The sequence below is a fragment of the Vulpes lagopus genome, chromosome 3 (assembly GCF_018345385.1).
Source record: "Vulpes lagopus strain Blue_001 chromosome 3, ASM1834538v1, whole genome shotgun sequence".
Classification (NCBI taxonomy): Eukaryota; Metazoa; Chordata; class Mammalia; order Carnivora; family Canidae; genus Vulpes; species Vulpes lagopus.
This window is the reverse complement of record NC_054826.1, coordinates 14,345,085-14,371,837: the sequence shown is the minus strand read 5'-3', so window position 1 is coordinate 14,371,837 and position 26,753 is coordinate 14,345,085. Positions and strand designations below refer to the sequence as shown.

The window sequence follows — 26,753 nt, the reverse complement described above, 5'->3', positions numbered from 1 at the left end:
AGATGAATCAAGCAGATGGACTTGCTTTCATCACCACTTTGTATTGTGTTCACTGTGGATGGTGCTTTGACAACATGAGCTGCTATGCATTTGTTTGGTACCAATAAATACAGTAAAGCCTTCCACTAGGCATTTCACATACAATGTCTCTGATAGTTATAACCCTGCAAATTAAGATAGATGATGTTCCATTTTACAGGTGAGAAAACTGGGGCTCACTATATTGACCAATTTGACCACGGTCACACAGCTCATGCTATTTCTAGTAAACCCTGTCATAACTTTTTGAACTTATATATTTTTTGGAATCCATTTCATCAGATTTTTTATTTTTTATTTTTATTTTTTAAAAAAGATTTATTCATTTATTTATTCATGATAGATATAGAAAGAGATAGAGAGAGAGGCAGAGACACAGGAGGAATGAGAAGCAGGCTCCATGCCGAGAGCCCAACGCAGGACTCGATCATGGGATTTGAGGACTGTGTCCTGGGCCAAAGGCAGGCGCCAAACTGCTGAACCACCCAGGGATCCCCCTCATCAGATTTTTTAAATGAAGAGCTTTATATTTTCTATTTAGACTCTAAACTACCAACCAGGGAGTGGGATGTGGTCTTGTGTATATTAGGATTGTGGCAAGCTTCTCTGAAGAGCATGGGAGAGGTATGAGGACATGTAGGTTGATATTTCAGGGCTGTCAGGGGAACAACACCTTCTAGAAGTGGAATCTGCTTTCCAAGTCTATATGATCACAACTCCAGTCCCAGGGTTCACGCCCCTTCCATTCTGGTCTCAGGACAATGGCAGCCCCCTCCCACAACCCTCATCCAGCCAAATTTGCTCCCAGTGTTTCATTTTAATTTTGGCAAACATTGAATTGTTTATACCTACTTATCTCTCTCATTTCTCTGAAGTTTGTGTCAGTACATTCATTGGTGTTTCCAAGCTGGCTCCTGATTGACTTGATCTTGAAAAGCAAACTGTTGTAGTGAGATGTCACATTTTTGCAGATTGTATTTCTTTTAAGACAAGTCTTCAACTTTGCCTTGATTACAGAACTCATCACTCTATGATGCTTATGCTGTGGATTTCCTTTGGTCATTAGCCAGTCTCTGGAAATATACAATCCAATGTGGTAGCTATTAACTACCTATGGCTATTTGAATTTAAGATAATAATTAAAGTTAAATGAAATTGGATCATATGGTATTTCTGTTTTTAATTTTTTAAAGATTGTATTTATTCATTCATGAGAGACAGAGAGAGAGGCAGAGACATAGGCAGAGAGAGAAGCAGGCTCCCTGCAGATTATGATGCAGGGACCACGATGTAGCACTCGATCCCAGGACTCCAGGATCATGCTCTGAGCTGAAGGCAACCACTCAACCACTGAGCCACCCAAGTACCCCTGTCTTTAATTTTTTGAGGAACCTCCATATTATTTTTCACAGTGGCTGGACCAGTTTGCATTCCCACCAGCATGCACAAGGGTTCATTTTTCTCCACATCCTCACCGATACTTGTTATTTCTTATCTTTTTGAGAGTAACCATTCTGACAGGTTTAAGGTAATATCTCATTGTGGATTTTATTTGCATTCCCCTGATTTTGAGTCATGTTGAGCATCTTTTTATGTATCTGTTGGCCATCTGCACGTCTTTGGAAAAATGTGTATTCAGGTCCTCTCTCCATTTTTTTAATCATGTATTTTTCGGTGTTGAGCTGTAGAAGTTCTTTATATATTTTAGATATTCAACTCTTATTAGATAGATCATTTGAAAATATTTTCTTTTAGTAGGTTGTCTTTTTATTTTGTTGGTTTCCTTTGCTGTGCAGAAGCTTATTTTGATGGAGCCCTAATAGTTTATTTTTCTTTTTTATTTCCTTGCCTGAGGAGGCATAGCTAGAAAAATATTGTTATGGTTGATGTCCAAGAAATTACTGCTTGTGTTCTCTTTTAGGATTTTTATGCTTTCAGGTATGACATTTAGATCTTTATCCTTTTTGAGTTTATTTGTGTGTGTGGTATTAGAAAGTGGTCCAGTTTCATTCTTTTGAATGTAGCTGTCCAGTTTTCCCAGCACCATTTATTGAGGGTGCTTTCCCCATTGTATATTCTTGCCTCCTTTGTCATAGATTAATTGACCATATAAGCAGGGGCTTTATTTCTGGGCTCTCTATTCTGTTCCATTGATTTGGGTGTCTATTTTTGTGACAGTATCATACTATTTTGACTAATACTATTTTGATTAATACTATATATATTTGATTAAAACTATTTTGAAATCTGGAACTGTGGTACCTCCAGCTTTGTTCTATTATTCAATAATTCCACTACTGGCTATTTATCCAAAGAAAACAAAAACACTACTTCAAAAAGATATATGCACCCCTCTGTTTGTTACAGCATTATTTATAGTAGCCAAGATATGCAAGCAACCTAAATGTCTATTGATAGATGAATGGATAAAGAAGATGTGTATACACACACACACACACACACACACATATACACACACAGAATATTACTCAGCCATAAACAGGATGAGATCTTGCCATTTGTAACAACATTGATAGACCTACAGGATATGACGCAAGTGAAATAAGTTAGACTGAGAAAAACCAATACCCTATGATTTTCACTTATATATGAAAACTAAAAACAAAACAAATGAATAAAACAAACAAAAAAAAAAACAGAATCAGACCTTTGAATATAGAGGACAGAACTGATGGTTGCCAGAGGGGATGGGGGTGGGGGATGGGAGAAATGGGTGAAGGGAAGTGGGAGATACATGCTTCCAGTTATGAAATGAATAAGTCATGAGGATAAAAGGCACAGAGTAAGGAATATAGTCAATGATATTGTAGTAGCGTTGTATGGTGACAGATGGTGACTATGCTCGTGGTCGGCATGGCATAATGTATAGGCTTGTTGACTCACTATGTTGTACTCCTCTCAATGACACTCAAATAAAAATTTAAAAAATAAAATTAGGTAAAATTAAAACTTCAGTTCTGCTGTTAGTTATATTAGCCACATCTCAGATGCTCAGTAGCAACTTGCACTCGTGGCTGTCAAATTGGATGGTACAGATGTAAAACATCTCCATCATCACAGAAAATTCTGTTTGGCAGCATTGTTGCAAGAGGTGGGGACCAGATCGGTGTTGTTATAATATCTGTCCTGTATGGTAACTCCAGGTGGATGCACCAGAGCATGTCTTCCTGGCTTGAGCTTTTTCTCCTCACACATCAGTCACTAGCACTGCCAAGACTAATATGCAAAATCTTCATGAATTTATGACATTACCAGTCACTCTTCCCTTTGGCTCCATGCAGGCCACTCAGGGAGCTCTTGGGATCACAGGGGAATCTTCCCAGTGGTCTTACATATTATTCTGAGGCTTCTATCATCTCTTGACTTCTGACTTAGGTTATATAATAAATTATAAAATGCCTGTTGCAAGCCAGCGACAAAAAAGTTAATAATTCTGGGAGGCTGTCCTGGCTTTACAACTGTGCCTAGTATCTTAGAGACTATAGAAGTGCGGTCTTCCGTGTTTGCCCTCTGAAAGCATTTTTCCTCATTAGTCTTCATCTGAACCACAGCAATGGAATCTGTAGCACCTAGGTACACCTACGTATCCATCACACCCCAAATATACACCTTTCTCAGGGGTGCTGCATATCAAGTCCTGTCTTCCTGGCTGCATTGTAAACCTTGAGGTTTATGTATCTCTCTTAGAGTTCTTAGCATAGAGTTGGCCAAGTGATAGATACAGATTGATAATCAATAAGGATGATTTTGGGGTGCATTTTATCCTCTTTCTTATCTATTATAGTGAGGAGCCAAAGGGAAGAGTGACTGGTAATGTCATAAATTCATGAAGATTTTGCATATTAGTCTTGACAGTGCTAGTGACTGATGTGTGAGGAGAAAAAGCTCAAGCCAGGAAGACATGCTCGGGTGCATCCACCTGGAGTTACCATACATAGGGCAGATATTATAACAACACCGATCTGGTCCCCACCTCTTGCAACAATGCTGCCAAAGAGAATTTCTTGTGATGATGGAGATGTTTTACATCTGTACCATCCAATTTGACAGCCACGAGCTGCATGCTGCTACTGAGCATCTGAGAGGTGGCTAATATAATAGCAGAACTGAAGTTTTAATTTTACCTAATGTTGTTTTTTAAATTTTTATTTGAGTGTCATTGAGAGGAGTACAACATAGTGAGTCAGCAAGCCTATACATTAGGCTATGCCGACCACTACTATTATAGTGAGGAACTGGGTATCTTTTCCGGGATTCATGTACTGTAATTGAGAATCTGAGTACCTCTTTATCCCAAACCAGTATATTGCTCTTGTTGTCTGCATCATCATGGAAAGAAAAAGCCGATCTGGTAACTTCTTAAATTTTCAAATGAAAAGGAATTTCTTTCCAGGACAGGCTGACAAGTTTTGGCAGCACTGTGCCATTGCACAACTCCAAGGGGTGCCATTCACACCTTTTTCCTATGTCAACAGCACCCCCTTGAGCTGTGCAACACAGAGCTCTGAGTGTCAGAACTGATTTAGTAATTCTTTCTTATGTATTTTACAATACCGTGGTTGTTACTCTTTAGTTTGTTACGTTTTGCCTATGGTAGGCATGCCAGCGTGCCAGCATAGGTTAAATGAAAGCATGCCAGCATAGGTTAGGGTCTCTAGGCTGTGTGGTTCTACAACACTGTTCACAACTTCCTTGTTAGATGCTGCCTACAGGACCCCAAATCATTGCACTAATGGAAGTATAATGTCATTTATATCAAGATGACTAACACTTTGTTGGGAGGAGGAGAAGAGTTTGTAGGCAATTATTCTCAATCCAAGACTGGCAAAAATAAATTGGTTCTAAAGAGTCAGTGAAGGTCCTTTCCCACCTTCCTTTAGCAGAGAGCAGTAGAAGTTCAATGCCACAACTCACACCTAAGTGGCTCAGCCCTTTGTCTCATGCCCCCCAGCTGGGCTTGCCTGATGAGTAGAAAGCAACTTGAAAAGTGATTTAATGAGCTTTAAGAAATCCACCTGCCTTAAAATCTTTTCCATTAGTCAGTCCCTAACACTTGAAATGAATTAGTAGACATTTTTTCTTTTTTGTCAAGTAATATTTCTTATAAAGGATTAAAGACAGGCTTAAAATTAATTTATTAGTGTTAGAAATCAGAATAATGGTTATCCTTGAGTGGGGATAATATTGACTGGGAGGGAAATAGAGAGTTTATCAGCTGCTGGGAATATTGTTTCGCCATTTAGCTGTTCAATCTAGGAAAGATTTATGGGACTTTACAGTTATGATTTGTATATCTTTTTATATGTCTATAAATCCTCAAAATAAAGTTTATTTAAAACAATTCTTAGAAGATAGCCTCAAAAAAAAAAAAAAAGAAGAAGAAGATAGCCTCAGGAAGCATTCACAGGTATTTATAACTTAGTTAAAACAAGAATGTGAAAAAAAAAAAGAAAAGAAAACAAGAATGTGAGGGGTACCCTGGTGGCTCATTTGGTTAAGCATCTGCTTCTAGCTCATGTTATGATCCCAGGTCCTGGGATCAAGCCCCACATCAGGCTCCCTGCAAATGGATAATCTACTTCTCTCCCCCCATCCCCACTCATGCTTTCTCTCTCTGCTTCTCAAATAAATGAATTCAATCTTTAAAAAATGAACAAAAAAAAAACAAGGACGTGAGTTTATTTCCAACAGGGAGTTAACAGTGTGCTCAGACTACTGGATCCTGAGGGAAAGAGTAGATGACAATGGAGAGAAGGGCAGATTTGTCTTTGAGCTTCTACCTGGGGTTCATTCTGCCCTGGTTCTTCTGAGAACAGAGTGCAAGCCCCCAGTGAAATGGATACCTTTTTTCAAGTCCATTCCCATTCTTCAAAGATCTAAGAAAGGTGAGCAGGTTATGGAGAAGATTGTAATGAAGAGTGCCTCTTCCAGAACTGGTAGTAGGGCAGTTAGCCTCAGGAAAGCATGGAGCCAGTCCTTTGTTTGGAAAGCAAACCATATATGAGTTCTTTCGGCATGACCTGGCTCTGGTTAGGTGAGGAGAGACCAATAAACCATTGCCACCTGGATACTCTTGTATAAAGCCCTGTGTGTATATACTGGTGGAGAGAAGAGGGGCGGAGCTCTGCTAGGAAATCTTCCCACCTCATTCTCCTCCAGACCAGTAGGTGTCTCTTCATCCCCTCTCCTGTGTGACACACATGTGGGGTCCATGCATGTGAGCAGGTGTCCTGCTTCCCTTCCAGCTGGTGAGTCAGCCAGCCCTCCTAGTTGTCACCATCCAGCTTCTGAGAAATATTTAGGCTGAGTAGGTGATTTCCAGGTGCAGGGCTGGCCTCGTGGAGGAATGAGATGAAAGTAAACCTTTAGGAAAATGCTTGTTTGGCTTTCAGGCATTCTCATTCATGTTGCTCATAAGTAGTTATTATCTTCTCAGCTGGAGACCCATCTGTTTCTTCTGTACCACCTGGGTCCAGAATTTGAGGCTAAAGAAATACCAATAAATCATTCTTGTTGGCAAATGTTTTTTTCTTCAAGGATATCAGTATTAGGTTGATAGCAGTTGCACAAAGGGACCCCACACCAGCCTTCCCTGAGGAGTCTTTGAGTCCTCCTTTTTTCTGTGAACAAATGAGTTCCATCAGCAACAGGCTTACATTCTCATGTCTGTGCTCTTTGTCTCAGAGTAGAAATGGAACCAAATCTCAGCACTGCGCAAGTCTGTTGGCAGCTATTCTATTACAATCTGGGTCTTGTCAGTTCTTTATGTCGCATGGGATTTCTCAGAGAAAGCATTACCAGCCTGCATTTGTAAAGTACGTTGCATGGCACTTTTATAAGCCTTGACTCATTTGATTCTTCTAACAGCCCTATGAATTAGTACGTTTTACCCCCATTTAACAGGTGGGGTGACCTATTCAAAATCACACAGCTGTTGTTATGACTGCCAGTAAAGTGTGCCTTTTTTTCCTATTCCCCTTGTTATTAAAGACATTTCAAAGTCAGTAATGAAAACAGGAAGCCATTTGTGAGATTTATGTTATGATCCAGTTATGTTACTGGTCCAGGGAAGCAAACATTTTGGAAAGACATCCAAGTCACGGACTGTCCACAGACAGCAAGCCTCTTTTCATGAGCCCCTCTTGTCTTTTGGAGTATGGGGGCTGCTCAGCTAGTCTTCAGACTCATCTGCAGAGCAGGGCAGCTGTGGCTTGCTGAGGGATGGTGAGGGGGCTTGAACTCAGAAACCTTCATGGTTTCCCTAACCCCTCCAGTGTTTCCAGGCTTACTCTTGCAAAACTTACTACCCACTGATCAGCTATATTGATCCTAATACAATGAAATGACATAAAATCTGGAAAGAGACTAGTGATAGATGAGACTATGAGCCAGGCCCTTTTCTAAGAGCTTTGCATATATTAATTCATTTGGCCTTCATAACAATCCTTGGTTATCCCCATTTTTCACTTGACAAAGCTGAAACTGAGCAAGTCACTTGCCCAAGGTCACAGTGCTACTAAGTGGAGGAGCTGGGATTTTTTTTAAATTTTATTTATTTATTTTTTAAATTTTTATTTATTTATAATAGTCACATAGAGAGAGAGAGAGAGAGAGGCAGAGACACAGGCAGAGGGAGAAGCAGGCTCCATGCACCGGGAGCCCGATGTGGGATTCGATCCCGGGTCTCCAGGATCGCGCCCTGGGCCAAAGGCAGGCGCCAAACCGCTGCGCCACCCAGGGATCCCAGGAGCTGGGATTGAATCCAGTTGAATTCCAGAGGCTGAGCTCCTGATCACCTCAGTATGGTGCCTTAGGCAGGTCTTCTAGGGCAAGTTCTTTTCTTTGTTAATATAAAATTCAGATCCTGAGCCTCAAGTCCAGCCTAGCAGATCATTGGCAAAAGAGTTTTCTAAACATCTCAAATGAGCACTAAGAAATTCTCCTGAAGAGAAAAGAGAGTCCTAGCATATACCACTTCTAGATCTGAGCTCCAGAAAGAGTTATTCATTCTTGGGCTTTTTCCAGCTTATCACTGATTCCCATATCTGTGAGTGAGAGGGCTCCCCTCCCCTGGAAACTGACAGAGGACTTTGCACTGTGGATTCCTGGAAACTCAGTCTCAGATCAGGAACTCTGTGCTCTGTTTCTATTGTTTCCATGAGAGTATTGTGGCCAAAACACTTCAAGTCAAGCAGCTATGTGAACATATTGCTAGACTACCTCCATACGGGTTTTCCAAAAAATTATCAATGGAATATGGGGTTTCGGTATCAATTCCATAATAGGGCAACTGGAAAGCACTGGTTCCTAATTTAAGATTCATAGATAACCAGCAATGGTTTTAGGGGCTGGGAATGAACCTGCAACATTGCATGCCACATTTTGGATACATGTGTGTGGGTACATTTTTTTATTGGAATCTCAAAGGGATCCATGACCCCAAAATATTGAATAACTGTGACTATAAAGACACCTTATTAGCTTGTTCATGTGTAGCTTTTCTGTGAGATGAAATGGCAGACTTTGAAAGCACTGGTCTTACAGGTTTTCAGGTATCATCAGATCTACGTATTTTTCACTGTACTAATCTTCTTTGCATAGATATAGAATTGATTCAAATAGATCTTTGTATTATGTATATTTACAGACTGGGTTTTTCCATCTACCACATGGAGACTTCTTCATTGAGCCCATCAAAAAGCATCCAGTGGCTGAGGGAGAGTACCACCCACACATCATTTACAGGAGGCTGAGGCAGAGAGTTCCAGAACAGAAGGAACCAACATGTGGATTAAAGGGTATGGTGACTTAAATCTCCTCACTGCATTGAGGAGTCTGTTTTGTTCCATTATTGTTCTATTATAATGTGGGTAGTTCTTACTCAAATCTGTTATCTACCCCCCGCCCTCTGTTGCCATAAAGTGTATACCCTTGGGCTTAGGAATTATTAGGAATAATTTCACTTCTTCATACTTTAGTCTCTGTGTTCTTAACGGGAAGGGAAAGAGGCATTCTCCACATCCTTGCTACATTAATCAGTGATACTCAATTGATATTCATAATGGTGAATTGTTTGTTTTTTAAACTTTATAAATCCCTAGAGAAAGATACTTTAAAGACAATTAGTTTTAGTATTAGCAAAGTTATAATACTTTAGTGTGCAATATTACTGAACTGCTTGTCATATCTGCGTATGGAAGGCGGATTTAAATGTATGATGATGCTGATAATGATGTGTGAAGAGCAACTGAAAGAAATATCCACACATTATCAGATGATGAATTCAGCAAAGCGTCTTTTGGCTGCCTTTTGTTTGTAGTTCACTGACGTATGTTCCCTGCATCTTGCTTGGGAGTGATCTGAACTGGTCCTCTCTACCTTGTACTAAACAGTTTCAGATAGTTTTCAGAGGTGAACTGACCCAAGTTGTTTCCTTGCAATTCCCATATTCTCTCTGATTTGTAGGAAATAATGATCTATGAATAAAAGGCCACTGGAAATTGGGACATTTTCTTAAATATTGTATAGTTTATCCTTTTTTTAAGAGAAAAAAAAGTTGGCAAATTGAACACCAATAAAAAATAAATTTATATTTAAAAAAAGAAAAAAATGGGCCAGAGGGACAGTTAACGAAAGGAATCCTTAATATTATTTATATGTCCAAAGGATTTGGAAACTGTGGGCTTCTATGGGAAAATAGATAGATAGTGAAAGAATTAGGGCAGGCTGATGCTAATAAAGGTTTGAGAGGACTCAGAACTTGGCAAGCAGGAGACGGAGAGGACAAGGGGACAAGTAATTTCTCAATAGACTTCACCCAGACCCTGGGATAGATGGTAACTTTCCTTGGAGTTTATTCTATAATCTTAGCAGAGTATGTAAAGAATAAGAAATTTTGAGTCTATAATGTTTCCTGTATACAAAAATGGACAGTTGTTTGTATTCCTTAACTTTAGGAAGCTATTCCAACTTTGTCCTAAATCAGATAAGCTACTGTCTAAATCTCTTTCTTGCAGAAGCTAAGAGAAGGAAAGAGATTCTTCGTCTGGATGGTCCTATTGATTAAGTTACCAATCCAAATAACTTAGTTTCTATGTGAAATTTTATGGCTCTGATCTAATCACCTGAAGAATTTCCCAACTCCTACACATTGGATGATAGTATAACACTTTGTATGTGTTATTCACTATTTTTTAGATCAGTGAGTCATCAGTATGGCAGGGAAAGTTATTAGGGCAGTGAGTGGACAGGGCCTAAGAATCACTTCTATAGCCACAGTTGTGCTGTGAAATGAATTAGGCTATTCCTCATGCATCCACCGTGAACACCTTCTCTGTTGAGGTAGAGTTGATGAATAATGAACTGATATTGGTACATATTTTGTCATAAAGACAGAAGGAATGGATAGGACAGGAGTGAGGTTTACAAATGTCATGTCTCCATTTAGGTCACACACAATACCTCAGCTATAGTGCTTGTCATGCCATTTCATTATTCGTTCTCTGCCAGCTGAAGACTTAACCAGTACTGGAAACTCCTCTGATTAATCCCACTTGGAATGATCTTTGCATTGTGAATTTCTCCACACATATCTTCTAAAAGGTATTCTCTTAAGCTTGCTTAAAACCTTTCAGTGTCAGAATTGAATAGATAGTTCTGTTGGAAGGACCTTTAATTGTTTTCACCAAAGAAGTAATTGTGACTCAAAGAAAGGAGTGAACTTTCAAAACCATCAAGGTAGTAGATGCTCAGAATATAGCCAAGCTTAGAAGTCAAGGTTCTATTATACCCTGGGCTTTATATTCCCTCATGTTTATTCTTTATGTCTTCCTTGAATATATAAATCTTGTTTTATTAACTGTCTTGAAAGCTCTATTAGAGTAAGAATTCCTTTCCCAAACAGTATGTAGCACAGTGTAAGGTGCAAAGTAGAAATCTGGTAAATCACTGGAATGAAACAAAGAGTGCTCCATAGCCAAATAGATGAAACTAGAATATACTAGTCTCTCGTCTACATAACATTGATAGAAAAAAGAAATGTGTATTTTCTAGAAGTTGAGAAAGTATCAGTTGTTTGTGATCATCCATTCCCTAGACAGCAAGCATGATTTAATGCCTAAATGATAGCTGGAGATTCAAGAGTAATCTGACGTGCTTGCAAATATTCTTTTTTTTTTTAAGATTTTATTTATTTACTTATTCCTGAGAGACACAGAGATAGGCAGAGACATAGACAGAGGGAGAAGTAGGCTCCGTGCAGGGACCCTGATGTGGGACTTGATCCCTAAACTGGGATCACGCCTTGAGCCAAAGGCAGATGCTCAACCGCTGAGCCACCCAGGCGTCCCGACTTGTGAATATTCTTAGAATATATTTGACATTTGGATTTTAAAAATCTTGGTATATTTAAACATACTTGGTCTTGCTAAACAAGGTAATTGCGGTGTTCTTATACCACGTTACCCTGCAGAGATGATGGAATTAACCTACAGTGGCCATGTCATTAGCCAACATTTTATACTTAGGTCAGTTGGTGTCTCAAGATTGAATTACTGTGATTATGTCAAGAAAGATCACCTTTACTTGTATAAAATGGTCTGTCTTTATAATGTTTAAAGTAGGAACACCTTTGGTATTGAAAAAAAAAGATGTACTTTAAAAGTGTTCTAGTAGTTCAGAAAGGAAAATCTATCAATTACGTTCCTCTAAAATGTGTACCTTTACTTAATGTTGATCTCCCACATTGAAAGGTGTCCAGGAGTATCACAGTGGTCCAAAAGTTCATTTTATTACAGTCTTTAGAAGTTCATTTTATCTTAGGAAACACAGTTTCCTTTATCTGAAGTTTTGTTTTTGTTTTTTGTTTTTTTGTTTTTTGTCAACATATTCTGGGACTTAAAGTGACTAACTGATGGAGTATCAATGGAAACTATGGTTTTAGGAAGTTGGGGAAGGGGAATTAACACTAGTCCAATCAAATGCTAACTGCTACAGGATCATCTATGGCAGAAAGGGGTTGAGGCAGATAAGATCAGAGTTTGGGATTTCATGCATTAGGACTTTAGGTTGGGAACATAGGGCGTGGTTCCTGGCATGTGTTTTTGTGTTCAAAATTTATTCATTTAACAAATATCTGTTTGGTATATTCTTTATGTCTGGTGCTCTCCTAGGTTCTGTGGGTTCATATGTGAATAGGATATAATTCTTGGTCCTCAGAGCTGACATCCTGGATATAGGACATGGGCAAGTAGGGATCTGGTCCCGGTTTTATCTTTATACTAAATGGTAAGACCATGAAGGAAAATGGAATCTTAATGCATGTATGGGGCATTTTGTCACTCTGCATTATGTTCTGTGCCAGGATATGTAGCTGTAATTCACTCATTTCCCTGCTGTAACTGTATTCCATTATGTGCATCTTCCACTTATCCAGTCTCCTGTGAGTAGACATGAACTGCGTCCAGTTTGGAGCTATTATATATTATGTCATAGAGGCTGTTCTTGAACATGTTTCTTAGGATTCGAGCCTGTAGGGTTATCAAAGATACGTACCAAGTAGTGGAATGAATATCTCATGGGATATGTACACCTGACTTTACCGGATGACACAAACTTACTTTCCAAAGCTGATGTTCAAGTGTGGTGAGTGAGCGGTCCCATTGTTCCACATTCTGTCCAATACTTGCTATTCTCACTTTTAAATTTGGCTAGTCAGGGATATGAAGTGGTTTCTCTCTGTGCTTAATGTTGAACTTGAAGATATTTGTTATGAACTTGGGCCCCAAATCCATGGCTTGTGGCTATAGATTCCTCATGGATAGTTTTCTCCCCTGTACCCAGAGTTGATGCGCAGAGAACCAAATGTAGGTTTGCTTACTTGTTTCTTCTTTTTCTGGTTCATTTTTTCACTTAGGCTCTAATCTGACTTTTAAACTTGTCTTTTTTTTTCCTTTCCCCCTCTGGAGCAAAATAACAAGCAGCAGATACCCCAGTGTAGCAGCTGGCTGTGTGCATCAATCAGCTTTCAGCCAGAGAACCAGTAGAAGATATATATTAGGAGATTTATTACAAGAAATTGGTTACCACTGCAGTGGGGGCTGGCTAAGCAAATCCCAGATCCAAGGGCAGGCCGTCAGGAAAGGCAGGAAGGCTGCAAGTGTCAGGCATAGGCTGAAGCGGTGGTGTCCAAGGCAGGTCTCAGCTCGACTATTAAGGTCTTCCAGCTGATTAAGTCAGGCCTGCAGATTACCAAGAATAATTCTCTTTGACTTTACTAAAGTCAATGAGTAAAGGACTTTAATTTACATCTGTGAGACACCTTTCCCAGCAGCAGTCAGATTACTGTTTGTTTGGATACTGGGATCAGCACCTAGCCAAAGGGGACACATAGAAAGGATCATCACAGTCCATCTTTTGCTTTTCTTTCTGAATTTCTGCTTACTTGTATTTGTTTTTCTGTTTTTGGCCTCTGAAGATTTCTTCCCTTTTTAAATGCTTATTAAGGACTTAATACTGGGAGAGGTTTTCAGAGTATCTGGACTACCTATATTGCCAGAAATCCGTCTGAGTAGATTTCTTATGGAAGTCTTTTGGAAATTTTTGAGTTTCCTTTTATTTATTCTTGTTGTTGTTGTTGTTTGAGTTGCCTTTTATTTTTTATTTTTTTAAAAGACTTTTTTATTTATTTATTAATGAAAGAGGGAGAGAGAGAGGCAGAGACATAGGCAGAGAGAGAAGCAGGCTCCATGCAGGAAACCCGATACGGGACTCAATCCTGGGACTCCAGGATCATGCCCTGAGCCAAAGGCAGATGCTCAACCGCTGAGCCACCCAGGCATCCCTTGAGTTGCCTTTTTTTTTTTTTTTTTTAAATGAGATCAGGCTTTGTAATCAGGTAGACCTACATTACATCCTGCCTCCAGCGTTTACTTGCAAGGTCTATAATAATCCACTTAAATTCTGAGCTTTGGCTTCACCAGCTTTATTTTTTTTTTAATTTATTTATGATAGTCATACAGAGAGAGAGAGAGAGAGAGAGGCAGAGACACAGGCAGAGGGAGAAGCAGGCTCCATGCACCGGGAGCCTGATGTGGGATTCGATCCCGGGTCTCCAGGATCGCGCCCTGGGCCAAAGGCAGGCGCCAAACCGCTGTGCCACCCAGGGATCCCCTGAGTTGCCTTTTAAATGGCGTGCACAGAAATTACTAATGCTAACAAATGTTATAAATGTTATGACATTAACATTAGAATAATTAGCATATAAGATCACTAATTGATGTAGTGTGTGCCGGGCTGGGGAAATCCAGGTAGCTGATTCTAAATCGGTGTCATACTCCATAGTGGGTCTAAAGTACATAAGTTGTTTGTTTGTTTTGGCTAACAGCAAACTTTCTTAATACAACCAGCCCTAGACTTGTCTTGAATTTTCTGATTGGCTGATCGCCTTGTGATTGTAGCCACTCCACAGTGATTCATACCTTACTTTGCTGTGTGCTAGTTAACACAGAGCCCTGTGTGGCAAACAAGCTCCTGGTGGGGTTTTCTTCTTTTATTATGTTTTCAATCGATCCAGATTGCCAAGCCCAGCCATTTCTGCCTCCTAAATAGTTTCCTCAGTTGTCTGCCTCTCTCCAGTGCATTACTGTGCTTCAGCATCGTAACCACACCGAGATTATAGCAGAGCCTCCTGACTAGTCTCTCTGCCCTTGATCTCTCCTATTAGAAGTTAGAGAAGTATAAATGTAGGGACCCGAAGGAGCACCTGCACTCCAGTGTTCATAGCAGCAATGTCCACAATAGCCAAACTGCAGAAGGAACTGAGATGCCCTTCGACAGATGAAGGGGATAAAGAAGATGTGGTCTATACATATACAACAGAATATTACTCAGCCATTAGAAAAGATGATTATTTACCATTTACATTGATGTGGATGGAACTGGAGGGTACTATGGTGAGTGAAATAAGTCAGTCAGAGGAAGACAATAATCATATGCTTTCACTCATATGTGGAATATAAGAAACAGCACAGAGGGTCAGAAGAAGGGAGGGAAAACTAAGTGGGAAGTCATCAGAGAGGGAGAGAAACCATGACAGACTCTTAATTCTAGGAAACAAACTGAGTGTTGATGGAGGGGAGGTGGGTGGGGGGATGAGGAAATTGGATGATGGGTATTAAGGAGGGCACGTGATGTCATTGAGCATGGGTGGTACATGCAACTGATAAATCATTGAACACTACATCTGACACTATGTACTTTATTTTGGATAATTGAATTTAAATTAAAAAAAAAAAGTTAGAGAAATATTTCTAAAACATAAATCAGATCATATCTCTCCCATGCTGAAAACCTATAAACATATGCCCTCAGCATAAAGACCCAGCTCCTTAATAAGCGTTAGGAGTGCCCGTTTCTGTGTAATTCCTGCCTGTTCCTCCAGTTTCACCTCTTTTCACCCCAAACATAGCACTTGCCATTCTGAACCAGTTTTTATTCCTCAAAGAAGCCTCATTTTCATTGCCTCTAGCCCTTGCATTTAGGTTCCTTCTGCCTGAAACGTGTTTTCCCCAAAAGTTTTACTGAGTTATTTCTGTTCATCTTTAGGACTCATGCACGCCTTCCTTTAGAAAACCTTCTTGGCTCCATCTGCATGAGATGTCTCTCCTATGACTCTTAACACCAGCTACTTCTGCTCCGTCAGGCTTTACCATATGAGGGACATCTGTCCGTGTCCTTCTCTGCACTGTAAGCTCAGGGAGGACAGGAGTCCTGTCTACTTATTCACACGCGTGTCTCCAAGATCTCTCAGAGTTCCCTACCAGGGTAGGAACTCAGAAATGTTGAACTTGTACTTGTTGAGTTTACTGACCATCTCTGATGCATTTGGCAGATTAACCTCTGAGAATACCCACACTTTCCTGAAGAAATTTAGTGGATACTCTGATGCCTGGTTATTGAAGAGCAGTGTGGACAAGATAAAATACGACAGTGGTGGCGATTCTTAGCCTGAGGTTGTAGTTGAAAGTGACTACTTCAATTTTTTATATTACAAAAAGGAAGAGGATGGATGAGTAAGAGAGAGCAAGTGATGCTTATTTACTCAGCAAGCTCCTACTCTGCACCAGGCACCGTTCAAAGACCTGGGGATGCAGTGGTGAACATAATAGTGACCCCTGCAGGAATATAGTGACGGAGGCCTGAGAGCCTAAAGCAGGCAGGAGAGGTGTGCTGTCTGGGGAGAGATAAAGAAGAGCAAATGCCTTGGAAGATGAGAGGGCCGAGTCTGTGCTGGCCCTGGAACCTGGGACACACAGATTTTCAGCTTCCTGTGGAGAGCTGGGAGGACAGTTCTCAACTGGTCCATGAGGCAAATTTCTGGCAGCCTTTCAATCTTGCTTCAAAAGCTGCTTCCTTGTGAGTTCCCCCTCCCCTACATGGACTGATGATGAGTCCCTTTCCTGAGCTCACTTTGTGTTTTGATGTGGCCCCTGGAGCCTTCTACCTTCCTACCTCCCTGCCTCCTCCCCCTCCCTAGCCTCCTAGATGTTCCTTCGGTTGGACTCACCTCAGGGCTTTTGCATTTCCTGTCCCCCCCCCTGGAAACGGCAGCACCCCCCCGCCCATTTCTTCATGGTTCATTCTCTCTCCCACTGCTCAGGTCATTGCTCAGATTCACCCAATCGGAGAAGCCTTCCCTGACAGAAGCTGTCCTTCTGTCACCTGGTAAACCATTTATCCTGCTTTCTCTCATTTGTCTTCACCTCATGTTACTTATCTGTGTATTCGTTTATTGTCTGTCTTCCCCCAACTAGAACGTAGACTCCATGAGGGCACACACTTCCTCACTTTTGTTCTCTGCTGTATCCCCACTGCCTGGAACAGAGCCAGCCATAGTCAGCCAGTAAATGTTGAGTGAATCAGTGAGTAAATGAACGAATCACAGCTTCATTAGTGATTATCCTGTTCAACTTGTATTCTGTTTCCACCACTAAACTCGTCTTTGTATCCTAAGTACCAAGGATACCTGTGTCCTGAAAATTGAGTCCAGTGGCTGAGACGTAATCATTATTTTTTTTTGTAATAATTATTTCTTGATAAATGTTTGTCCATTGAATGAGCGAATGATGTGTACTTACAACAGGGTCCTGCAGGTGTGAGCAGACACTCGTCTTACCAGGGCTGGGGGGCAGCATTCCAAGAGTGCTCTGAGTCACTGAGGCAAGGCAAATGTGTTCTTTGGGCAGCAGATAATGTTAACTATGTATTTGTCCCACAGCATGATTAATGTCAGTGTTTGGGAAGACAAACATTCCCACCCCCACATAGTCCCATTTCTGTGCAGCAGCTGAAAGTCTCATAAATAACCATGAAATTGTTTCTGTATGGGGAAGGAAGTTTACTTGTTAGGTTTGAAATCAAATATTTGAGGAAATTATGAATGCACTTTATGCTTGAAGTCCTCTCCTCTAAAGGCAGAGAAGTGGATCCCTTTTCTGGGCTTTCTGGGCCAATAAACTGAAGATTAGAAAGTTCCAGAATTTAATTTACATTAGTTTATGTGTCATTGGTTGACCTTCCTTCCTTCAGGAAATATTAATTTGATGCTTCTTATGGGCCAGATACTAAGTGACACAACTCTGAACATGCAGGATGGACGCTGCCCTCATGGGCTTATAAGATCGCAGGGGGAGAACTTAACAAAAATCATAAATATAGTACATATGAGCATTGTGACAAATGCCATAAGAGTGTACAGTAGAGGAACCCAATATGATCAGGAGCATTAGAGAAGCTCTGAGAGAAGCCATAGCCTGGGTATAAACTCTCAGGGAGCCGTTTTTCCCAAGATCACTTCTGCAGAACATCCAACGTTTGAGGAATGGTGCCTAATAGGGATTATATTGTGTCCCCCACCCCAATTTTATTGTTGAAGTTCTAACGCTTGGTACCTCCAAACATGACTATATTTGGAGATAGGATCTTTAAAGAGGTAATTAAATGAAAATACGGTCATTCAGGTGGGCCCTAATTCAATATGACTGGTGTCCTTAGAAGAGGAAATTTGTACGCAGACACATACAGAGAGGACCATGTGAGGACGCGAGGGGTGACAGCCATCTACAAGCCAAGGAGAAAGTCCTCAGAAAGACAGCAGGCTGCTAACATCCTGATCGCGGCCTTCTGGGCTTCGGAATTGTGAGGAAATAAATTCCTGTTGTTTAAGCAGCTCAGTCTGTGGCACTTTGTTCTGGCGGCCCTAGAAGGTTAACACAGCAGTTCCCTGCGGGCCACCTGCGCGGCGATCCTCTAGTTCTTTCAAGCTGTGAACAGTTGGTTGTGCTGCACGAGCAACAGAAGACCATACACACGACAAGAAGGTTTAGTCAGGACTGGCTTTAAGATGTGTGACGAGTGCGGCCACGCAGGGCCACACTCAGAAGAGCGGTGCTCCGTGGTAGCAATCTTGAAATTCTTAATGATTTTATCTTTGACTTTGTGTTTTGCAAGTGAAGTCTGATCAGGCAATGAAGCATGCGCCGTGGGCCTGGAGCCTCAGCTCTTCCTACGTGTGCTTGCTTCTTGCCACCTCCCTGCCTCCCAGGATGGGTTCTCGGCCCCCTTTACTTTCCACTGTGACCCTGTCTGGGCAGTGACCCAGGCACACCAGTGTAGGGAGGCCTGCTCCCCTGGCTGTCTTCCACCCCCAACGGGAGCCTGTGCACACAAATGAGGAGTTTCAGGATTAGGTGTCCTACAGTATCTCGGGATGACACATGGCAACAGTCTTCTCTGTCCTAAGCTGGCCTTTGGGAGGTGACCTGGAAGGGACCTCTTAGTCACTTCCCATTCAGGTACTGAACATGTCCTGGGGTGGTGTTTACAATCCCATGGGGTCACCCACCTGGGTGGGTTGAGGTCACAGGCTACAGAAGAAAGATTGACCTCTCTGCCCCTGCCCAGGGCCTTAATATTTTCTTTTTGTGTTGCATCCTACAGACCATGGCTTTGGGTTTAGAGTTGCTTTGCTGGCAAAAAATTAAAGTGACTCTGACACATACGTACGCCTGAGACTGCTGTAGAATTAGCCATCGGTGAAAAGTAATTATTATTAATCATTATTTTTAGTTTTGCTCATATATAAGCAAATGAGTTTTCCATTTTTCTCTCACAGTAGAGTTTAAGGAAGAACAGAGTGGAAATCAGGAGAACCACATTCTGTGCCACTTTTGTCACTCGCTAATGGGGACACGGTATGGAACCATGGCCTCAATTTCCTTATCAGTCAGATGAGGGGCTTGGAAGATCTTAGTGGATTCTTTTAACTCTCACAACTCATATGTTGTGAGTCTGTTTCTGTTTTTATTTGCGCCATCTAGAAGCAAAGCAATGATGACATTCTTGATTCATACCAGTGTGGTTAGAAATCCATCAAGTGGGTTTGTATACACTGGTGCCCCACACTGGAAAGGGAAGGACCGTGCCCCATCTCTCCAGTACCCGCAGGGCAGGGCTGCCAAGTGGCGTTCTCCTCTGGGTCTTCTGCCCCTGTCCGCACCCCCACCCCAAACTGCCATGACTAACACTGGGGAGCTCAGGCTGCTGACTCAGGCTGCTGGGGCTGCGGCAGCACATCCTCGGGCCCTGCGTTAGCGGGTGTGTCTGGTGTGTCAGCAGGAATTGGGGCCTCAGAGGGAAGAAGTAGCAGTCCAGAAACTGAATTTGGACCCAAGGTCCTTAACATCTTGGAGAGAGATGAGAATATCAAGTAGTAGTAAGATCAGAGGGCCTACTGACCCAGGTTCTACACCCCCCCACACACACAAATTTCTCTTGAAATGTGATGCTTGATTAAAAAGACTCCACAAATATTTGAGAGATGTCAGATACAGTGGGATTGTTATTCTAGGTTCAGGATTTTGTGTTTTAGCTAAATTACACCCGAGTGGGGTGTGTATGTGTGTGTGTGCACGTGCAGTGCATGTTGTGTGCTTATGTAGTATGTGTACACTTGTGTTTCCGTGTGTGGTATACGTGTGGCATGCAGGTGTGTTTATGTGTGCGGTACTGCTTGTATAGTACATATACACGTGTGTCTGTGTGGAGTGTGTGCGCTGTGCAGGTGAGTGTTTATGGGTGGTGTCTCGTGAAGTATGTGTGCATGTGAGTATGTCTGGTGTGTAGGTGTGTGTGTGGTTTGTGTCCTGTGTAGTATGTGCACGCGTGTGTTCATGTGTGTGGTGTGTGTCTTATATGGTATGTGTGCATGTGATTTTACGTGTGTGGTATGCAGGTGTGTGTGCTGTCTTGTGTAGTGTGTGTACACGTGTGTTTACGTGTGTGCTGGGCAGGTGTGGGGGGGTGTGCTGGGGAGCGGGTGTTCTACCGCCGTGTTGCACAGCGGGGCCGCAGGCTCGGGACGGCCCTCCAGCCTTCTGTCCGTCCGTCCGTCCGTCTGTCCCTCCGACCCCCCCGCCCCGTCCCCCCCCCCCCCCGCCCTCCGTCTGTCGGTCCCCCCGCCCTCCCCCCCGCGCCCCCTCAGGGGACCTGGAGCTGCCAGGCAGCCTTCGCACCGGACCCCCGACGGGCGGGGCCTCCGCGGGGGTGGGCGGGGCCTCCGCGGGGGTGGGCGGGGCCTCCGCGGGGCGGGGCCCCACGGGATGGGAGGCTCCGCGGGGTGGGCGGGGCCTCCGCGGGGCGGGGCCCCACGGGATGGGAGGCTCCGCGGGGTGGGCGGGGCCTCCGCGGGGCGGGGCCCACGGGGTGGGCGGGGCCTCCGCTGGGTGCACCGAGCGGCAGCTGCAGCCGCAGGCGCGCGTCACGGAGGGCAGCACGGCCGACCTCCCCCGGGGGGCCCTTCCTCGCCAGCGCCGTGGGCTCGGGACCCCTTGGGGTCGGCCTCCCCCGGGAACAGGCGGGAGACGTGGCAGGCTGAGGGGAGCGTTTGCGCACCTTGTGTTTCCGGGGAACGGCCGCAATCGAAAGCGGACTCCTCCAGGATCCCGTTGACCACATCTGTGCCCGTGGCAGCCGCGGGTCACGGTGAGGCTCCTGGATCCACGTGTTTGGTGTCAGGGTACTACCCTAGCCCCTGGACGGATGTCCACTAGTACAGAGTATATGACCCAAGGCTGGTTTGTTTGTTTTGGTCAAATTGTGGCAAAAGACATGTAACACAAACTTGACCATCTTAACCTTTTTTTAAGTGTACAGGTCAGTGGTGTTAGTGCATTCACGTAGCTGTGCAGCCGGTGTCTGCAACTCTTCATCTTGCAAACGGAACCTCCCCAGCCCTTCAACAGCTCCTCCCTCCTCTCCGCCCGCAACTAACCAGCATCCTACTGCTTTCAGGCTTTTTGTAATTGCAGCAACTTGGAATTCCAGCGCATGTGGCCCCAAGGGTTTTGAGTAAGGGCTCAGGGGCCTTCACTGGGGAAGAGGCATGGCCCACGTTTGGCAGTCCCCACCTTGCGGAGACGGTCCTGGGGAGCCCCGTTCCTCTGGCCCTGCAGGGAGCTATCTCCCACACGACTCCAGTCCCCACCATGGGGGGCCGTGTGTGAAAGATGGCAAACCACCAGGGACAGGCTCTGCTGCATCCTGACGCATAGCAGAGAGTGTGGGTGCCCGAGTGCAGTGGCTAATGCTCTTCTTTTCTGTCATTCCCTCCATCTCAGTTTTTTTTTCCCCAGGAAGCAGAGGGTCATGTATTGGCAGCGGGTTGTGGGGTCAGCTTTTTAGTGCCCTGCCGTGCAGCATGATCTAGGATGCTGTCACAGTGCAGAAGCATTTAAGTCTTCATTCGGACTGCACACCGGGGAAGGTGCTGTCAACCTCTTTGGACCCTGCGGGAGACCTTCGAAGCCGGATTCATGCATTTTGCAGAACTCTCCAGGCGGGCCATGAAAAGCAGTAATGCTTGCCTCCTCATTCCCAGCAGATCCAGCACAGAGACCGGCTCTGAGTCATGTCTTGTAGAACTGGAATGAGTCAGGGAATTCTTTACACATCTCCGATGGTCGTGGGAGGGCACAGACCTCTCAGGGTCACCAGTGGAAAACCCGGCAGTGGTCGAGCATCGTTACTGGAATGTCTCCTCCACACAACTCATTTTGCGAACATCCTGGGGGCAGATGGAGATGTTCACTGCAGGAGGCTTGTGGTTTCTTCCCCTGTTTTTAGTCACTGGGGACAAAAGTGGATGCTTGAAAAATTGGAAGCCCACGAACACAAACATTCAGAACACAAAACCCTCTGATAGAGAACTCCTTATAAATACAGAATAACCTTAGTACCAGATTTTTCCACTTTGGGGTCATCTGAAATATGCAAAGAATTAGGTACTTTTTAAGCAGATGGCACTAATTTTTCTTGTCTTCATTAATAATCATATAATCTTTAATGCCATCACTACTGTTTTCAAAAAGCTATGAGAATCCTCTTACTTCCCAGAGAAAACAACGCTAAACAGGCAACTTTTAATGTTATCTGGCCCTGGAAAAATCAAACAAATGATCAGCTTCCAGCCATCCGCATGGGACATTCCAAATCCATGGTGACCGGCATGCCCCGGAGTGTCAGAGGTTTGGGGCCAGCTGGAGAGGAGGCTTTTCCCCTTACTGGCATTGCTATCATAGTCACTGCTGCTCTGTGGCCTATGCTGGATGTTGGCCAAACTGTCAGCAGCCAAAGCTGAGGTACACTTTTCTGACTCAGCCGTCAGGCAGCTGGCACCTCAAGAAAAACAGGAAAACTGGTGTGGGGTGAGGGAAAGGGGGGGGACCAAGACCAGAAATTAGGTCCAGCCTACAAGGCAAATTCGCCTGCCATCTTTTGTTATGGCCTGAGAGCTAAGAATGGATTTTTGTATTTTTAAATGGTTACATTTAAAATAGGTGTCTGGGTACCTGTATAATGTCCTGGATTTTGCCTCTTGATGCACAAAACAAAATATAACTGTTGTGGCTCTTTCATAAAGTTTGCTGACCCTTTGTCTAGACCATTGCTTCTCAAAGTGTGGTCCCTGGACTAGCAGCATCAGCATCACCTGGGAACTTCTTAGAAATTCAGATCTTCAGAAACTCTGGGAGTGGGACCCAGTGTGCATGTCTTAACTGGCTCTCCAGACAATTCTGATTCAGGCTAAAGCTCTGGGAACCACTAATCTAGACTGTTAATGCAGCTATTCATCGTGAGTTCATTCATTTGTCCCTTACAAAAAGAAGACGTGGGGCAAATTACTCAACCCCTCTGTGCCTGGGGTTTTTCATCAGTAAGAATTTGGGAGGGCATTAAAAGAGCTAAAACAGATACAAAATATTAAATGCTTAATGCATTTAATGCAGTTGTTATTTCAAATTTATTGTTGTCATTAAAAAACGTTTTATTAGGTCTCAGGTCATTTAAGAATCGGGAGAACCCACCAGAGACCTGAGATTTTAGCAGGAATCATCGTGGTACCTTGTAGCAGTTATGACCTGATAGAAATCAGACATGCTGGTCTAGAAATTGGGGGCCAAGGTCTAGAAACCCTGTCAGGGTGGACCATGAGTCCTCCTCCAGCCAGGCCCCAGGGCATCTTTCCACCCTGACCTAGTGCCCCCCCCAGGTCTTTGTCCCAAGGCAGTGCTCCCCCAGCCTGCTTCCCCCCCCACACACACACACTCTTGGTGCCAGCACCCTTCCTGTCAGGCCTCCAGGGATTTTCAATCTTCGGAACAACAGGCATCCCACTTCCTCACCCACCCTGAACATGAGCACACATACTTTAGTCGTGAATCACTATCAGGAAATTGGGCCCATAAAAATCACTCTCAGGGCATAGGGTTGTTGTAAGGAATGCAAAAAGCTACGCATGTTTTAGTACATTAAATTGAACATGTGATACACATGAGCTGCTATCATAATTTTTAAAATTTGTAATTGTTCAAAAATACATGATGACTATGTCTCCAGCTGGCTAAAGTCAGGAGATGCTGTACGTTCATCTGGTCAGCTGAGGTTTTCTTGCTGAGGCTGCTGTTCCCTGCAGGGCTTTGTGCCTCTGTCCTCCACTGCTTCCCAGGGATGGGCTCTGCGGGGCTGTCTTCTGTCTACCCAGTGGCACTTGAGCAGTTCACGCAGGGCCTGAGGAGTCCGCCTTTGCCTAAGGGGGCGCCAGGAGTGTCAGAGATGCCTACCCACTGGAGAGGCAGAGAGCCTTGGTCTCCAGTTGCCAGCAGCAGAGGCAGGAGGCGCATCCCTTGGTTATGGGGTGGAGGAGAGAAAGGAGGGAACTGGAGCCTCTCCACTCCCTCTGATGGCTTGGCCACTGCTCAGAGCCATGCCCGCGCTGACTGCTCAGCCATCCTCCAGGGGCATCCTGATGCTAAGGGCTACACGTGTGTGTGTGTGTGTGTGTGTGTGTTGTGTACTGATGATGGTGTGAGAGTCCATATGTGTGTTGTGTATTGATGGTGGTGTGAGAGTCCAGGCTTTGATGTCACATGAAATCTAGGTGTGAATCTTGACAGGGAGCAGCTCTGTGACCTCAGATGAGTTTCTCTTTCAGCCTCATTGTCTTCATCTGTAAAATGCACGTGGTCCTTGCTTGGCTACATTTCTGTAGGAATCGGAGAAGATGAAGGGCTCAGTGGCGGGGGCTGGTACCAGCTGTGTCTTGCTGATGAGTCTCCCTCGCTGCACTGTGGAATGATGGTTTAGGACATGGCATCGATCACGGTTCTCAGGAAACTTCAGCTCACATTGGTTCTTTTGACCCACCACAAAGCCGCCTGGCCTTGCACAAAGCGTGATTGTGTTGACGTTCATATGAAATGTAAAGCAGCAGACATGCCACAACTCCTTTCACTGGCTGACACTCATCTGTTGCAAGCCGATTGCCAGTTCCCCTAAGACCAGCTAGTGATCAGGATTAAGTACCTCCTATGTGCCAGACGTAATATAACCACTTGAGAGGATCTCTTACTGAAGACCCACAGCTATCCTATGGGAAGGTGCTATTATTATTTCCATTCCACAGACAAGAAAACTGAGGCTTAGGGAGGTTAAGTGACTCACCCACACTCACATTGTTGAAAGTGACAAAGGTCTGTGTGAGTATAGAACTTGTCTTCTGGCCCTACCGTGTTAGTTTGCCTGAAAAAAACTTCATGTGATAGTTGTAATCAAATCGGTTTAAGTTTTTTTCACAGTTAAAGGAAATAATGAACATATATTACAAATACACATCACACAACCAAAAAAGAACCACTACTTATATTTTATTTATTTCCTATAATATGACATGACAATATAATTTACTATTATAAAAGCACAATGCAGTATAACATAATGAAACACATAATTGGGATGTGCAAAATCTTTTCACATTAATAATAATAGTAATAAATCTTTTTCAGAACTATTTCATTTATTTATTCCTGAGAGACCCAGAGAGTGAGAGGCCGACACAGGCAGAGGGAGAAGCAGGCTCCTGCAGGGAGCTGCTGTGGGACTCGATCCCGAGTCTCCAGGATCACGCCTTGGGCTGAAGGCAGGCGCTAAACCTCTGAGCCACCCAGGTGTCCCATTCAGAACTATTTTAAAACAATTTTAAGGATTGCTTGAAACTGGTCTGTTGGATAGATCAACTTTTATTTGGACATTTAGATTTTTTAAAAAAAAATTTGTTATAATAAAACTCTCTATGATTATTATCCTACAAATTTTGCCCACATTAAAAAATATTAGAGTCCTATAATTGAATTACTAGAAGTATTTTCAATTATTTTCTAAAAGGCTATTTACATTTCTGGGGCACTTGTGTGGCTCAGTAGGTTAAGCATCTGCCTTAAGCTCAGGTCATGATTCCAGGGCCCTGGGATTGAGCCCTGCATGAGACTCCCTGCTCAGGGGGGAGCCTGCCTCTCCCTCTGCCCCTGCCCCCCACTTGTGCCTGAGTGTTCTCTCTCTCTCAAATAAACAATAAAATGTTTTTAAAGGCCAATTTATATTTCTAAAAGCAACATATAAAAGTATCCACTTCTTTTCTTACCAGCACTGAGTATAGGACTCTCTTCTCTGCTATTATGTATATAATGTGATCTCATAAGTTCTTGAATTATTTCTGTAAATATGAGTGTGCACATTGGTTACCTAAGCTTTTGAGTCATTTAAAATTCTTCCTTAAGAATCATCTCTCTGTGAGATATCATTTGTCATTTTTCTACTGGATTATTAATATTTTTCTTAATAATTCATAAGAGTTTCATAAGTATGTAATACTTTTGCCCTATTTGTGAAAAATAGGGGCAATAGTTTTCCCGCTCTTTTTCTTTTGAATATTTTTCAATACTCAGATATTTTTTTGTTGAGATGTTTGGTTTTCTTTGCTAGTTCTTTCATTCCTTTGATGCTTACAAAGTTCTTTCCCATCCTAGTGTCAGATAAATATTCACCTTTTTTTTCCTGGTACCTCTTTCATGGCTTACAGTTGGATTTTGAATGAGGAGGGAGATGGCAAGTATGTGGCACATGCATTGCTGCTTCTGGCTCCCGGTGTCTGGGCAGACACCACGGAGCTATCACAGCACCCTGTCTGGCTCGGCCAGGAGGCAGCCCCAGAGCATTTTTCCATGAAGCTGCAGTTTTAGCTGCTACCAGCCAGTCAGAGTTGGAAAATACGATTTTAGCTTTTTGACACCCCTACCGAAGAA

The 26,753-nt window shown here is 43.2% G+C and overlaps 1 protein-coding gene across 2 annotated transcripts in view; it reads left to right on the top strand.

Annotated features, from left to right (window-relative positions):
- Positions 1-26,753, top strand: part of ADAMTS12 (ADAM metallopeptidase with thrombospondin type 1 motif 12) — a 306,746-nt gene that overhangs the window by 102,261 nt on the left and 177,732 nt on the right. For both annotated transcript variants that reach the window (XR_005986849.1, XM_041749284.1), the window contains exon 3: positions 8,708-8,858. Coding sequence is in view for 1 of the 2 variants with exons in the window: in XM_041749284.1 (XP_041605218.1) it covers positions 8,708-8,858 (151 nt within the window). In the remaining variant the exon portion in view is untranslated. The remainder of the gene's footprint in view (positions 1-8,707; positions 8,859-26,753) is intronic.